Source organism: Vidua chalybeata, chromosome 29, assembly GCF_026979565.1.
Source record: "Vidua chalybeata isolate OUT-0048 chromosome 29, bVidCha1 merged haplotype, whole genome shotgun sequence".
NCBI classification, from domain to species: domain Eukaryota; kingdom Metazoa; phylum Chordata; class Aves; order Passeriformes; family Viduidae; genus Vidua; species Vidua chalybeata.
Genome location: NC_071558.1, coordinates 1,076,817 through 1,093,484, shown reverse-complemented (window position 1 = coordinate 1,093,484; position 16,668 = coordinate 1,076,817). Strand labels below are relative to the sequence as shown.

Genomic DNA, 16,668 nt, shown 5'->3' with positions numbered 1-16,668 from the left:
TTCCATGTTCCCCTCTGGAATTCCATGTTCCCCTCTGGAATTCCGAGCTCCCTCTGGAATTCCGTGACCCCTCTGGAATTCCGTGTTCCCCTCTGGAATTCCGAGCTCCCTCTGGAATTCCGTGTTCCCCTTTGGAATTCCGTGACCCCTCTGGAACTCCGTGACCCCTCTGGAATTCCCTGTTCCCCTCTGGAATTCTGTGTTCCCCTCTGGAATTCCGTGTTCCCCTCTGGAGTTCCAAGCTCCCTCTGGAATTCCGTGTTCCCCTTTGGAACTCCGTGACCCCTCTGGAATTCCGTATTCCCCTCTGGAATTCCGTGACCCCTCCGGAATTCCGTGTTCCCTCCGGACCTGCGGCTCACCTGGAGGGGCCTGGGCTCCGTGATGCGCTGGGGGGGCCCCTGGGGACCCCCTGAGGGCTCCGGCTCCTGCTGGGATCCCGGAATTCCCACGGAGCCGGGGGGGGATCCCAGCAGGGTCAGGGCCACGTAGGCACCGGCTGGAAACAAAACGGGACACGGGAACGTCAGCAGGAATTCCGGGAAAAGTCTGGGATAAAGGGGCTGCGAGCAGGGAAAAGTGACGCGGAAAAAAACTCCAGGCAAAAAAATCCAGGAGAAGGATTTCCTGGAAAAATTTGGGATAAGGGGTGATGAGGGGGATTCCAAAAAACAACTGGGAAAAAGGAGCGAGAAGGATTTACAGAAAAATGGGGGGAAAAAGATTTCCAGGAAATACCCGGGATAAGGGGGTGAGAAAGATTCCCAGGAAAATCTTGGGAAAAGAGCTGAGAAGGATTTCCAGGGAGAATTTCCAAGAAAAAATTTCCAGGAGAACTGGGAGTGGGAAGCACTTCCAGGGAGAATTTGGGACGAGGGATAAGGAGGACTTCTTGGAAAAATGTGGGAAAAAGGGCTGGAAACAGCTCCAGGCTCCCCCCAAATTCCCGAAGGAGGGGAAAAAAAACTTCTCCCCTTCCCCCAGCCCCGCTTTTCCCCACGGAGTGGGGAGAGAATTCCCAGGAATTCCAGCCCAAACTCACACTTGATCAACTTCACCACCTCCAGGTGGGAGCTGTTGGCCACCATCGTCCCGTTCACCTGGAAGAGCCGGGAAAGGGCTGGGGAAGGGTCGGGAAAAGGGGGATTTCCCGCGGGGAACGCGGGGAGGGGAGCTGGGAATGCGGGAGTCGGGAACGCCCACCTTGAGGATGCGGTCGCCCTCCTGCACGCCCGCCCTCATGGCAGCCCCACCTGGGCACAGGGAGGAGTCAGGAGCAGATCCCAGATTTCCCCTGGAATATTCCACAGGGATCCCCCCCCTCCCTGCTCCCTCAGCCCTGCCGATCCCGGAGCAAAACCCCCAAACCCGGAACGCTTCCCGAGGAAAAACCCATTTCTCCCACGTTTTCCCCACACTTTTCCCGCATTTCCCCTCCGTTTTCCCACATTTTCTCTATTTTCCTGCCCTTTTCCTCTCGTTTCCCCCAGTTTTCCCACATTTTCCCCACATTTGCCCATTTTCTGAATTTTCCTGCCGTTTTCCCCACAATTTCCCATATTTCCCACATTTTCTCTATTTTCCCGCCATTTTCCTCTCGTTTCCCCCAGTTTTCCCACATTTTCCCCACACTTGCCCATTTTCTGAATTTTCCTGCCGTTTTCCCCACAATTTCCCACATTTCCCCCATTTTCCCTCCACTTCCCCCTCATTTTCTGCCCATTTTCCCTCATTCTCTCCATTTTCCCTCCATTTTCTCCTTTGTTTTCCCACCATTTTCTCCCCCATTTTCTTCCCCAGGCTGAGGCTGGGGATGGATGAGGGGACCCCTGGGCATTGTCTGGTCGTGTCCATCCCCGTGTCCATCCCCATGTCCGGCTGTGTCCATCCCCGTGTCCATCCCCATCCATCCCCGTGTCCATCCCCGTGTCCATCCCCATGTCCATCCCTGTGTCCATCCCCATGTCCAGCCATGTCCATCCCCGTGTCCATCCCCGTGTCCATCCCTGTGTCCATCCCCGTGTCCATCCCCATGTCCATCCCTGTGTCCATCCCCATGTCCAGCCATGTCCATCCCCGTGTCCATCCCCGTGTCCATCCCTGTGTCCATCCCCATGTCCATCCCCGTGTCCATCCCCATCCATCCCCATGTCCGGCTGTGTCCATCCCCGTGTCCATCCCCGTGTCCATCCCCGTGTCCATCCCCGTGTCCATCCCCATGTCCATCCCTGCGTCCATCCCCATGTCCAGCCATGTCCATCCCTGTGTCCATCCCCGTGTCCATCCCTGTGTCCATCCCTGTGTCCATCCCCGTGTCCATCCCCGTGTCCATCCCTGTGTCCATCCCTGTGTCCATCCCCATGTCCATCCCCGTGTCCATCCCCGTGTCCATCCCCATGTCCATCCCCGTGTCCATCCCCATCCATCCCTGTGTCCATCCCCGTGTCCATCCCCGTGTCCATCCCCGTGTCCATCCCTGTGTCCATCCCTGTGTCAATCCCCGTGTCCATCCCCGTGTCCATCCCTGTGTCCATCCCCATGTCCATCCCCGTGTCCATCCCCGTGTCCATCCCTGTGTCCATCCCCGTGTCCATCCCTGTGTCCATCCCCATGTCCATCCCTGTGTCCATCCCCATGTCCAGCCATGTCCATCCCCATGTCCATCCCCGTGTCAATCCCCGTGTCCATCCCCGTGTCCATCCCCGTGTCCATCCCCGTGTCCATCCCTGTGTCCATCCCCGTGTCCATCCCCATGTCCATCCTGTGTCCATCCCCATGTACAGCCATGTCCATCCCTGTGTCCATCCCTGTGTCCATCCCCATGTCCATCCCCGTGTCCATCCCCATGTCCATCCCCGTGTCCATCCCCATCCATCCCTGTGTCCATCCCTGTGTCCATCCCCGTGTCCATCCCCGTGTCCATCGCTGTGTCCATCCCCGTGTCCATCCCCGTGTCCATCCCCATGTCCGGCTGTGTCCATCCCCGTGTCCATCCCCGTGGTCCAGCCTGTCCATCCCCATGTCCATCTCCATGTCCGGCCGTGTCCATCCCCATCCATCCCCGTGTCCATCCCCGTGTCCATCCCTGTGTCTGGCCATGTCCATCCCCATCCATCCCCGTGTCCATCCCCGTGTCCATCCCCATGTCCATCCCCATGTCCAGCCATATCCATCCCCGTGTCCATCCCCGTGTCCATCCCTGTGTCTGGCCATGTCCATCCCCATCCATCCCCGTGTCCATCCCCGTGTCCATCCCCATGTCCATCCCCGTGTCCATCCCTGTGTCCATCCCCGTGTCCATCCCCGTGTCCATCCCCGTGTCCATCCCCATGTCCATCCCTGTGTCCATCCCCGTGTCCATCCCCATGTCCATCCCTGTGTCCATCCCCGTGTCCATCCCCGTGTCCATCCCCGTGTCCAGCCATGTCCATCCCCATGTCCAGCCATGTCCATCCCTGTGTCCATCCCCGTGTCCATCCCTGTGTCCATCCCTGTGTCCATCCCCGTGTCCATCCCCGTGTCCATCCCCGTGTCCATCCCTGTGTCCATCCCCATGTCCAGCCATGTCCATCCCTGTGTCCATCCCCATCCATCCCCATGTCCAGCCATGTCCATCCCTGTGTCCATCCCCATCCATCCCCGTGTCCATCCCTGTGTCCATCCCCGTGTCCATCCCCGTGTCCATCCCTGTGTCCATCCCCGTGTCCATCCCCGTGTCCATCCCCGTGTCCATCCCTGTGTCCATCCCCGTGTCCATCCCTGTGTCCATCCCCATGTCCATCCCCATGTCCAGCCATGTCCATCCCCATGTCCAGCCATGTCCATCCCTGTGTCCATCCCCCTGTCCATCCCTGTGTCCATCCCTGTGTCCATCCCCGTGTCCATCCCCGTGTCCATCCCTGTGTCCATCCCCGTGTCCATCCCCGTGTCCATCCCTGTGTCCATCCCCATGTCCAGCCATGTCCATCCCTGTGTCCATCCCCATCCATCCCCGTGTCCAGCCATGTCCATCCCTGTGTCCATCCCCATCCATCCCCGTGTACAGCCTGTCCATCCCCGTGTCCATCCCTGTGTCCATCCCCGTGTCCATCCCCGTGTCCATCCCCGTGTCCATCCCCGTGTCCATCCCTGTGTCCATCCCCGTGTCCAGCCATGTCCATCCCCCTGTCCATCCCCGTGTCCATCCCCGTGTCCATCCCCGTGTCCATCCCTGTGTCCATCCCTGTGTCCATCCCCATGTCCATCCCCATGTCCATCCCTGTGTCCATCCCCGTGTCCATCCCCGTGTCCATCCCCATCCATCCCCGTGTCCATCCCCGTGTCCATCCCCATGTCCGGCCGCTCTGGCCGCTCCGGCCGGTGCCCACCTGGCCGCACGGACTGCACGAGCACGACGCGGTCGCCGCTGACGGTGAAGCCGAAGCCATGCTGGTCCCGCTGGATGATCACACAGCGCTGCACCAGCCCTGCGGACACGCGGACACGCGGACACACGGACAGGGACACACGGACACACGGACACAGGGACAGGGACACAGGGACACACGGACACAGGGACACAGGGACACAGGGACACAGGGACACGCGGACACACGGACACAGGGACACACGGACACAGGGACACAGGGACACAGGGACACAGGGACACACGGACACAGGGACACAGGGACACAGGGACACAGGGACACACGGACAGGGACACACGGACACATGGACACACGGACACACGGACACACGGACACAGGGACACACGGACACAGGGACACAGGGACACAGGGACACAGGGACACACGGACACAGGGACACACGGACACACGGACACAGGGACACATGGACACACGGACACAGGGACACAGGGACACACGGACACACGGACAGGGACACACGGACACACGGACACACGGACACAGGGACACACGGACACAGGGACACAGGGACACACGGACACACGGACACACGGACAGGGACACAGGGACACACGGACACAGGGATACAGGGACACACGGACACAGGGACACACGGACAGGGACACAGGGACACAGGGACACACGGACACACGGACACACGGACACAGGGACACACGGACACACGGACAGGGACACAGGGACACAGGGACACAGGGACACACGGACAGGGACACAGGGACACAGGGACACACGGACACACGGACACAGGGACACACGGACACAGGGACACAGGGACACACGGACAGGGACACAGGGACACACGGACACACGGACACAGGGACACAGGGACACAGGGACACACGGACAGGGACACAGGGACACACGGACAGGGACACAGGGACACACGGACACAGGGACACAGGGACACAGGGACACACGGACACAGGGACACATGGACACACGGACACACGGACAGGGACACAGGGACACAGGGGACACAGGGACACACGGACAGGGACACAGGGACACAGGGACACACGGACAGGGACACAGGGACACAGGGACACAGGGACACAGGGACACACGGACACAGGGACACACGGACACACGGACAGGGACACAGGGACACAGGGACACACGGACACAGGGACACAGGGACACAGGGACACACGGACACACGGACAGGGACACACGGACACACGGACACAGACACACGGACAGAGGGACACACAGACACAGGGACAGATGGACACACGGACATGGGACAGAGGGACAGGAGCAAGAGGAGGGAATGAGGCTCTGGAGTCCGGCTTTGGCCCTGAGGAACCCCGGTCCCGGCAAGGCCTTGGGGTCACTGACCAGCCCTGACCACTCCTGTCCACCCCTGACCACCAGCCCCTGTGGCCACCCCAACCTCGTGGTCACTGTCCACCCCTGACCACCAGCCCCTGTGGCCACCATGACCTTGTGGTCACTGTCCACTCCTGACCACCAGCCCCTGTGGCCACCATGACCTCGTGGTCACTGTCCACCCCTGACCACCAGCCCCTGTGGCCACCCCAACCTCGTGGTCACTGTCCACTCCTGACCACCAGCCCCTGTGGCCACCCTGACCTCGTGGTCACTGTCCACTCCTGACCACCAGCTCCTGTGGCCACCATGACCTCGTGGTCACTGTCCACTCCTGACCACCAGCCCCTGTGGCCACCATGACCTCGTGGTCACTGTCCACTCCTGTCCACCAGGTCCTGTGGCCACCATGACCTCGTGGTCACTGTCCACTCCTGACCACCAGCTCCTGTGGCCACCATGACCTCATGGTCACTGTCCACTCCTGACCACCAGCCCCTGTGGCCACCCTGACCTCGTGGTCACTGTCCACCCCTGACCATCAGCCCCTGTGGCCACCCCGACCTTGTGGTCACTGTCCACCCCTGACCACCAGCCCCTGTGGCCACCCCAACCTCGTGGTCACTGTCCAGCCCTGACCACCAGCCCCTCTGGCCACCATGACCTCGTGGTCACTGTCCAGCCCTGACCACCAGCCCCTGTGGCCACCCCGACCTCGTGGTCACTGTCCACCCCTGACCACCAGCCCCTGTGGCCACCCCAGACTCCCCAGCCCCGCATTCCCCCTTGTGGGATCCCAAATCCCAACGTTCCAAGAGCGGGGGAAGGTCTGGACCCGCATCCTGGCCATGAGTGACCACTGAGTGACCGCTGAGTGACCGCTGAGTGACCGCTGAGTGCCGGAATTCCCGAGGGAAATTCCCACCTGTGGATTCCGAGGCGTCCGAGGGCTGCCGGTGGTGGCCGGGGGACCTTCGCTCCGAGGGGGAATCGCCCAGGGCCGAGGAGAGGCCGCTCAACCTGGGATGGCAACGGAAATTCGGGAATTGGGGAATCGGGGAGCGGCCGGACACGGCCCCTGGTCACTCCCAGAGAGCCGGGGATGACCCCTGGTCACTCCCAAAGAGCCGGGGATGACCCCTGGTCACTCCCAGAGATGACCCCTGGTCACTCCCAGAGAGCCGGGGATGACCCCTGGTCACTCCCAGAGATGACCCCTGGTCACTCCCAGAGAGCCGGGGATGACCCCTGGTCACTCCCAGAGAGCCGGGGATGACCCCTGGTCACTCCCAGAGATGACCCCTGGTCACTCCCAGAGAGCCGGGGATGACCCCTGGTCACTCCCAGAGATGACCCCTGGTCACTCCCAGAGAGCTGGGGATGACCCCTGGTCACTCCAGGACAGGCAGAGATGACCCCTGGTCACTCCCAGAGAGCCAGAGATGACCCCTGGTCACTCCCAGAGATGACCCCTGGTCACTCCAGGACAGGCAGAGATGACCCCTGGTCACTCCAGGACAGGCAGAGATGACCCTTGGTCACTCCCAGAGATGACCCCTGGTCACTCCCAGAGAGCCAGAGATGACCCCTGGTCACTCCCAGAGATGACCCCTGGTCATCCCGAGGGATCTCCAGGAATCCCTTGGACCCCTCCAGGGATGGGGATCCAACCCTCCCTCACCCCTCCCGCTGCTTCCCAACCCTTTTCCCATGGAAAAATCATCCCAAATTTCCAGCCCTGGCACAGCTCGAGGCCGTTCCCTCCTGTCCTGCCCCATTCCCTGGGATCAGATCCCAAATTCCCCCTGGCAGATCCCAAATTCCCCCTGGGATCAGATCCCAAATCCCCCCTGGGATCAGATCCCAAATCCCCCCTGGCAGATCCCAAATTCCCCCTGGGATCAGATCCCAAATCCCCCCTGGGATCAGATCCCAAATCCCCCCTGGCAGATCCCAAATCCCCACTGGGATCAGATCCCAAATCCCCCCTGGCAGATCCCAAATTCCCCCTGGGATCAGATCCCAAATTCCCCCTGGGATCAGATCCCAAATTCCCCCCCAGCAGATCCCAAATCCCCCCTGGCAGATCCCAAATCCCCCCTGGCAGATCCCAAATTCCCCCTGGATCCCCCTTTTCTCCGGGATCAGCTCCTCCTATGGAAAAAATCCCTGGAAAAGCCCCTCAGGATTTTCCAGCCCCTTTTCCATGAGAAGCCCCAGACCTGGGCACTGCCCTGGACGTTCCCGGCCAATCCGGAGGAAAATCGGGATTAACCCTCGGGATTATCCAGGGCCCAGCCCAGGTCAGCCCTTGTTATCCACCCAAAAATCCCCTTTTTTTCCCCCCAAAACCCCCAAATTCCGGGATCCGCGGCATTCCCGAGGTGTTTTCCCTCAAAAACTGCAATTCCAGGAATGCCCAAATCCCAGCCAGGGGGATCCAAAGGGATCCAGAGGCTTTTCCTGCCCCTCTGGAAGCAGCCGGGGCTTAACGAGGCTATAAAAAAGTCGTTTAATTCGGCTTAATTAAAGCTCCTTAATTGCCTCGGGGGCGGCCGAGCCAGGGCAATTCCCACAATTCCCACAATTCCCATTCCAGCGGCGCCTCCGGAGGGACCCCAGCCCTGCTCTCCCTTCCCAAGTCCTACAGATTCAAAATTCCCAAAAAAACCAGAGCTTGGAATGGGAAAAAATTCCCTTTTCCCAACATTTCTACCCACTGGGTTCCCTTCCCACGACAGGTTTGGAATTCCCAGCTGGAAAATCTGGGATAAACCAAGGTTTAAAGCAGGAAAAACAGGGAAAAATCCCATTTTCCAACCTTTCTGACCACTCAGTTCCCTCCACGCCGTGGTTTTCCAAGGAAAACCAGAATTCCAGGGGCAGCTGGAGGATTCTTCCCATAAAATTCCCAAGTGTTTTTATTGGGAATGCTGCAGGATAAAGCTGCAATTCCCAGTTTTCCCCTCAATCCCAAACCCTGCCGGTCATTCCTGGTGGTTTTTTTTTTTTTTTTGGGGAATCTCCCACTGGAAATTTGGGATCTCCGCGGAGCCCCCACCAAATTCCATGGAACCAGCCCCAAATTCCCAAACCCCTTTCCCGCAGGGAACGTGGGAACTTGGGGCTTCCATTCCCAAATTAACAAAAACTCGGGATCTCAGGGGAAGCTTTTTTTCTTTCCCACATTCTGGCGGCGGCCGCCGAGTTCTGGGAGGAATTCCGGGAGTTTGGATCCCGCCGGAATTTCTCCTCGGATTTGCAACAATTTGGTTCCCTCCCTGCCGGGGGCTGCGGCTCCGCTGCTCTCCCTGGAAAAACACCAGGAGAAACCATGGAGAGACCCGAGAAAAATGGGATTTTTTTCCATTTTTCCTGCTTTCAACCCTGGTTTATCCCAGATTTTGGTGGATTTTCCAGCTGGGAACTCCAATTCCAGTGTGGGAAGAGATGGGAAGGAGGCCCGGGGTCAGAAAAGTTGGGAAATGGGAATTTTTTCCCAGTTTTTTCCTGCTTGAAATGTGGTTTATCCCAGATTCCCACGGGATTTTCCAGCTGGGAATTCCAATTCCAGTGTGGGAAGGAAGTCAGTGGGCAAAAATGTTGGGAAATGGGAATTTTCCCCATTTTTCCTGCTTTCAACCCTGGTTTATCCCAGATTTTGGTGGATTTTCCAGCTGGGAATTTCAATTCAAGTGTGGGAAGGAACACAGTGGACAGAAATGTTGGGGAATGGGAATTTTTTCCATTTTTCCTGCTTTCAACCCAGGTTTATCCCAGATTTTGGTGGATTTTCCAGCTGGGAATTCCAATCCTGCTGCAGGAAGAGATGGGAAGCAGGCCAGGGGTCAGAAAAGTTGGGAAATGGGGGTTTTTTCCCATTTTTCCTGCTTTCAACACTGGTTTATCCCGGGTTTCTGTGGGATTTTCCAGCTGGGAATTTCAATTCCAGTGTGGGAAGGAACACAGTGGTCAGAAATGTTGGGAAATGGGAATTTTTTCCGTTTTTCCTGCTTTCAACCCAGGTTTATCCCAGATTTCGGTGGATTTTCCAGCTGGGAATCCCAAACCCTTTTTTGGGAGGGGGATCCCAATGGGACGGCACCGCCCGGAGCGATCCCAAATGTTGGAAAACACGGGGGGTGGGGGGGTTTTCCCGGTTTTTTTGTAGTTGGCTGTTGTTTTTTCGGGAATTCTCCGCGGGAATTCTGCAGGAAGCTGCTCCAGGAATCCCTGGTAATGATTAACGGGAGCCGCTCCTGGGGAAGTGGCAGAGCTGGTTCGGCCGGGAATTCCGGCTCCTGGAATTCCCTGTCCCGGGGGGGATCCTTTTCCCATTCCCTGGGATGGGGAATCCACGGAATTCTGCGGCTGGGAGGGATCCTAAAATCCCTGCAAGGACAGAGGGAAACTTTTCCCTGTCCCAGGGGGATCCGGGATGGAACCGGGCACTTCCAGGGACGGGGAATCCAGGGAATAACCCCAGCAGGATCCGGGATTGATCCCTGGAATCCCAAATGAACCAGGACAGGGAATCCTGAAATTCCTTGGGATGGAAAAGATCCTCAAATGCCAAAAAATCCCACCCTAATTCCAATTCTAGGGACATTCCCAGCATCCCAGGGATGGGGAATCCAGGGAATAACCTGGGATAGGATCCAGGATTGATCCCTGGAATCCCAAATGAACCAGCCCAGGGAATCCTGGAATTCCTTGGGATGAAAAACATCCTCAAATGCCAAAAAATCCCACCCTAATTCCAATCCCAAGGAAATCCTGGAATTCCTTGGGATGGAAAAGATCCTCAAATGCCAAAAAATCCCAGCCTAATTCCAATCCCAGGGAATCCTGGAATTCCTTGGGATGGAAAAGATCCTCAAATGCCAAAAAATCCCAGCCTAATTCCAATCCCAGGGAATCCTGGAATTCCTTGGGATGGAAAAGATCCTCAAATGCCAAAAAATCCCACCCTAATTCCAATCCCAGGGAATCCTGGAATTCCTTGGGATGGAAAAAACAGGGGAAAAAAACCCGGAATCTGGTGGGAAAATGATCCCCGAAATTCCTGGGATCCGCTTCTCCCCCAGGGCCCCAAATTCCTCATTTTCCACCCAAATCCACATGGGAAATGCCGTGGCTGGAGCAGTGATCCCAATCCAGGGATCCTCAGCCAAATTCCTGAATTTATCCCAAAAAAACCTCCGGGGTTTTCCAAGGGTTTATCCCACCAAAAAAAAAAAAAAATCCCCAGATTTGGTTTAAAATGGAGCCAAACAAACGGGGAAAAGCCAATTCCCAGTGGAGGATACTGGAAATATCCCAAAAATCAGGAAGGTTTGGGATATCCCCCCCCCCCCCACTTCTCAAATCCGGGAGTTTTATCCCAAAACGCTGCAAGGATGCAGTGGGAGGTCCAGGGTTGGGATGAGCCCCCCCAGAATTCCCCAAATCCCACAGTTTTATCCCAAATTCTGGTCCTTCCCCCCAAGGAATGGGGTGAGGCCTCCAGGACGAGCTGAGCCCCTTCCCAAGTCCCCAGAACCCCCAAAATCCCAGAATTTCACCCCAAAATCCCAGAATTTCACCCCAAATCCCAGAATTTCACCCCAAATCCCAGATTTTCACCCCAAAACCCCAGACTGATTTTCACCCCAAAACCCCAGACTTTCACCCAAAATCCCAGAGTTTCACCCCAAATCCCAGAGTTTCACCCCAAATCCCGGAGTTTCACCCCAAATCCCTGCAGGGGCGGGGTGGGGCAGTCCAGAACGAGCTGAGCCCGTTTTCCCCCAAGCCCCCAGATCCCAAAATCCCAGGATTTCACCCCAAATTGCCGCTTCTCCCCCGAGACATGGGGTGAGCGCTCCAGGACGAGCCGAGCCCCCTCCCAGAGCCCCAAAATCCCCGAATTTCACCTCAAAACACCCCAAATCCCGGCACTTCACCCCAAATCCCGGCATTTCACCCCCAAACACCCCAAATCCCGGCACTTCACCCCAAATCCCGGCATTTCACCCCAGAACACCCCAAATCCCGGCACTTCACCCCAAATCCCGGCATTTCACCCCAAATCCCGGCATTTCACCCCAAATCCCGGCATTTCACCCCAAAACACCGCAGGGACACGGCGCGGAGTCCCGGACGAGCCGAGCCCCCTCCCAGAGCCCCAAACCCCCCGAATTTCACCCCAAAACACCCCAAATCCCGGCATTTCACCCTGAAACACCCCAAATCCCGGCATTTCACCCCAAATCCCGGAATTTCACCCCAAAACACCCCAAATCCCGGCATTTCATCCCAAATCCCGGCATTTCACCCCAAAACACGACAGGGACACGGCGCGGAGTCCCGGACGAGCCGAGCCCCCTCCCGGAGCCCCAAAACCCCCGAATTTCACCCCAAACCGCCGCTTTCCCCCCGCGGGACCCCCGGGACGCCTCCCGGAGCAGCCGAGCCCCCCTGCCCGCTCCCCGCAGCCCCAAAACCCCCGAATTTCCCCCCAGAATCGCGTTCCCCCCCTCCCCAAAGGCGGCCGGGGCTGCTCCCCGAGCCGAGCCCGCTCCGCTTTCCCCCGGTTCCCCCCGGTTCCCCCCGGTCCCCCCGGTTCCCCCCGGCTCCCCCCGGCCCGGGGGTCTCGCCCGGCCCGTACCTGTCCGGGGCCTGCGGAGGCCTCACGCTCATGGTGGAGCTCCGTCAGGGCTCTGCCCGGAGCCGCCGCCCCGCTCCGGCCGCCCCCGCCACCATCCCCGGCCCCGGCGGCTGCGGCGGCCTCGGGGGGCCCCGAGCGACCCCCGCGGCCGCCCCCGACCCCCCGAGCTGCGCTTCGGTGCCGGCCCGGCCCGGCTCTGGGGGGCTCCCCCTGCCTCCGCCGCGGGGGCCGGGCTGAGGGAGAGGCCTGGAGGCCGCTCCCAGTCCCCGGGCTCGCCCGGCCCCCCCGGCCCGGCACGGCACGGCAAGGCTCGGTACGGCACGGCACAGAACGGCACAGAACGGGACGGCACGGCACGGCTCGGCACGGCTCGGCACAGAACGGCACGGCACGGCTCGGCACGGCACGGCAGCGCCCGCGGCGGCGGGAGACACGGCGCGGCCGGGGAGGGGGACAGTGAGGGTTTGGGGGGACACGGGACAGTGAGGGTTTGGGGGACACAGGACAGTGAGGGTTTGGGGGACACGGGGACAGTGAGGGTTTGGGGGACACGGGACAGTGAGGGTTTGGGGGACACGGTGACCTCGAGTTTGGGGGGACACAGGACAGGGAGGGTTTGGGGGGACACGGGGACAGTGAGGGTTTGGGGGGACACAGGACAGTGAGGGTTTGGGGGACACGGGGCAGTGAGAGAGGGGGACACGGGGACAGTGAGGGTTTGGGGGACACAGGACAGTGAGGGTTTGGGGGGACACAGGACAGTGAGGGTTTGGGGGACACAGGACAGTGAGGGTTTGGGGGGACACGGGGCAGTGAGGGTTTGGGGGACACAGGAGAGTGAGGGAGGGGGACACAGGACAGTGAGGGTTTGGGAGACACAGGACAGTGAGGGTTTGGGGGACACAGGAGAGTGAGGGAGGGGGACACAGGACAGTGAGGGTTTGGGGGACACAGGAGAGTGAGGGAGGGGGACACAGGACAGTGAGGGTTTGGGGGACACAGGAGAGTGAGGGAGGGGGACACAGGACAGTGAGGGTTTGGGGGACACGGGACCGTGAGGATTTGGGGGGACACGGGGACAGTGAGGGTTTGGGGGACACAGGACAGTGAGGGTTTGGGGGACATGGTGACCTCGGGTTTGGGGGGACACGGGGACAGTGAGGGTTTGGGGGGCACGGGGACAGTGAGGGTTTGGGGGGACACGGGGACAGTGAGGGTTTGGGGGGACACAGGACAGTGAGGGTTTGGGGGGACACGGGGACAGTGAGGGTTTGGGGGACACAGGACAGGGAGGGTTTGGGGGGACACGGGGACAGTGAGGGTTTGGGGGACACGGGGACAGTGAGGGTTTGGGGGGACACGGGACAGTGAGGGTTTGGGGGACACGGGGACAGTGAGGGTTTGGGGGGACACAGGACAGTGAGGGTTTGGGGGACACAGGACAGTGAGGGTTTGGGGGGACACGGGGACAGTGAGGGTTTGGGGGACACAGGACAGTGAGGGTTTGGGGGACACGGGACAGTGAGGGTTTGGGGGACATGGTGACCTCGGGTTTGGGGGGACACGGGGACAGTGAGGGTTTGGGGGGACACGGGGCAGTGAGAGAGGGGGACACGGGGACAGTGAGGGTTTGGGGGGACACAGGACAGTGAGGGTTTGGGGGGACACAGGACAGTGAGGGTTTGGGGGACACGGGGACAGTGAGGGTTTGGGGGACACGGGACAGTGAGGGTTTGGGGGACACGGGACAGTGAGGGTTTGGGGGACATGGTGACCTCGGGTTTGGGGGGACACGGGGACAGTGAGGGTTTGGGGGGACACGGGGCAGTGAGAGAGGGGGACACGGGGACAGTGAGGGTTTGGGGGGACACAGGACAGGGAGGGTTTGGGGGGACACAGGACAGTGAGGGTTTGGGGGACACGGGGACAGTGAGGGTTTGGGGGACACGGGACCGTGAGGATTTGGGGGGACACGGGGACAGTGAGGGTTTGGGGGACACAGGACAGTGAGGGTTTGGGGGACACAGGACAGTGAGGGTTTGGGGGGACACGGGGACAGTGAGGGTTTGGGGGACACGGGGACAGTGAGGGTTTGGGGGACACAGGACAGTGAGGGTTTGGGGGACACGGGGACAGTGAGGGTTTGGGGGACACAGGACAGTGAGGGTCTGGGGGGACACGGGGACAGTGAGGGTTTGGGGGACACAGGACAGTGAGGGTTTGGGGGACATGGTGACCTCGGGTTTGGGGGGACACGGGGACAGTGAGGGTTTGGGGGGCACGGGGACAGTGAGGGTTTGGGGGACACAGGACAGTGAGGGTTTGGGGGACATGGTGACCTCGGGTTTGGGGGGACACGGGGACAGTGAGGGTTTGGGGGGCACGGGGACAGTGAGGGTTTGGGGGGACACAGGACAGTGAGGGTTTGGGGGACACGGGGCAGTGAGGGTTTGGGGGACACAGGACAGTGAGGGTTTGGGGGGCACGGGGACAGTGAGGGTTTGGGGGACACAGGACAGTGAGGGTTTGGGGGACACGGGGACAGTGAGGGTTTGGGGGACACGGGACAGTGAGAGAGTGGGACACGGTGATCTCGGGGTGCGGGGGACATGGGGACAGTTTGGGAGGTAACGGGGACAGTGAGGCTTTGGGGACACCCAGGGGGACACCCACGGGGACAGTGTGGATTTGGGGACACCCCTGGGGACACTGAAGGTTTGGGGACACCCCTGGGGACACCCCTGGGGACACTGAGGGTTTGGGGACAGTGTAGATTTGGGGACACTGAGGGTTTGGGGGCACCCACGGGGACACAGGATTTGGGGACACCCATGGGGTCACTGAGGCTCTGGGGACACCCCATGGGGACACTGAGGGTTTGGGGACACCCACAGGGACACCCACGGGGATACTGAGGGTTTGGGGACACCCCATGGGGACACCCCTGGGGACACCGAGGCTCTGGGGACACCCCTGGGGACAGTGAGAATTTGAGGACACTGTGGATTTGGGGACACCCCTGGGGACAGTGTGGATTTGGGGACACCCATGGGGACACTGAGGCTCTGGGAACAGTGTGGATTTGGGGACACCCCTGGGGACACCGAGGCTCTGGGGACAGTGTGGATTTGGGGACACTGAGGATTTGGGGACACTGAGGATTTGGGGACACCCCTGGGGACACTGAGGATTTGGGGACACTCCTGGGGACAGTGTGGATTTGGGGACACTGAGGATTTGGGGATAGTGTGGATTTGGGGACACTGAGGATTTGGGGACACCCCTGGGGACACCCCTGGGGACAGTGTGGATTTGGGGACACTGAGGATTTGGGGATAGTGTGGATTTGGGGACACTGAGGATTTGGGGACACCCCTGGGGACACCCCTGGGGACAGTGTGGATTTGGGGACACCCCTGGGGACAGTGTGGATTTGGGGACACTGAGGATTTGGGGACACTGAGGATTTGGGGACAGTGTGGATTTGGGGACAGTGTGGATTTGGGGACACCCCTGGGGACACCCCTGGGGACAGTGTGGATTTGGGGACACCCCTGGGGACACCCCTGGGGACAGTGTGGATTTGGGTACACTGAGGATTTGGGGACAGTGTGGATTTGGGGACACCCCTGGGGACACCCCTGGGGACAGTGTGGATTTGGGGACACCCCTGGGGACAGTGTGGATTTGGGGACACTGAGGCTCTGGGGACAGTGTGGATTTGGGGACACCCCTGGGGACACTGAGGCTCTGGGGACAGTATGGATTTGGGGACACTGAGGATTTGGGGACAGTGTGGATTTGGGGACACTGAGGCTCTGGGGACACTGAGGATTTGGGGACACTCCTGGGGACAGTGTGGATTTGGGGACACCCCTGGGGACAGTGTGGATTTGGGGACACTCCTGGGGACAGTGTGGATTTGGGGACACTGAGGATTTGGGGACAGTGTGGATTTGGGGACAGTGTGGATTTGGGGACACCCCTGGGGACAGTGTGGATTTGGGGACACTGAGGATTTGGGGACACCCCTGGGGACAGTGTGGATTTGGGGACACTGAGGATTTGGGGACACCCCTGGGGACAGTGTGGATTTGGGGACACTGAGGATTTGGGGACACCCCTGGGGACAGTGTGGATTTGGGGACACTGAGGATTTGGGGACACTGAGGATTTGGGGACACTCCTGGGGACAGTGTGGATTTGGGGACACCCCTGGGGACAGTGTGGATTTGGGGACACTGAGGCTCTGGGGACAGTGTG

General features: G+C 59.8%; 1 protein-coding gene across 1 annotated transcript in view; it reads right to left on the bottom strand.

Annotated features, from left to right (window-relative positions):
• ARHGEF11 (Rho guanine nucleotide exchange factor 11) overlaps window positions 1–12,525 on the bottom strand; it is a 59,750-nt gene extending 47,225 nt beyond the window's left edge. The window contains exons 1-6 of the mRNA XM_053966797.1: window positions 12,406–12,525; window positions 6,682–6,776; window positions 4,368–4,466; window positions 1,204–1,253; window positions 1,043–1,100; window positions 363–499 (exon numbers count right to left, since the gene is read on the bottom strand). Coding sequence (XP_053822772.1) covers window positions 363–499; window positions 1,043–1,100; window positions 1,204–1,253; window positions 4,368–4,466; window positions 6,682–6,776; window positions 12,406–12,437 — 471 coding nt within the window. The 5' untranslated portion in view covers window positions 12,438–12,525. The remainder of the gene's footprint in view (window positions 1–362; window positions 500–1,042; window positions 1,101–1,203; window positions 1,254–4,367; window positions 4,467–6,681; window positions 6,777–12,405) is intronic.
• Window positions 12,526–16,668: the final 4,143 nt, after the last annotated feature.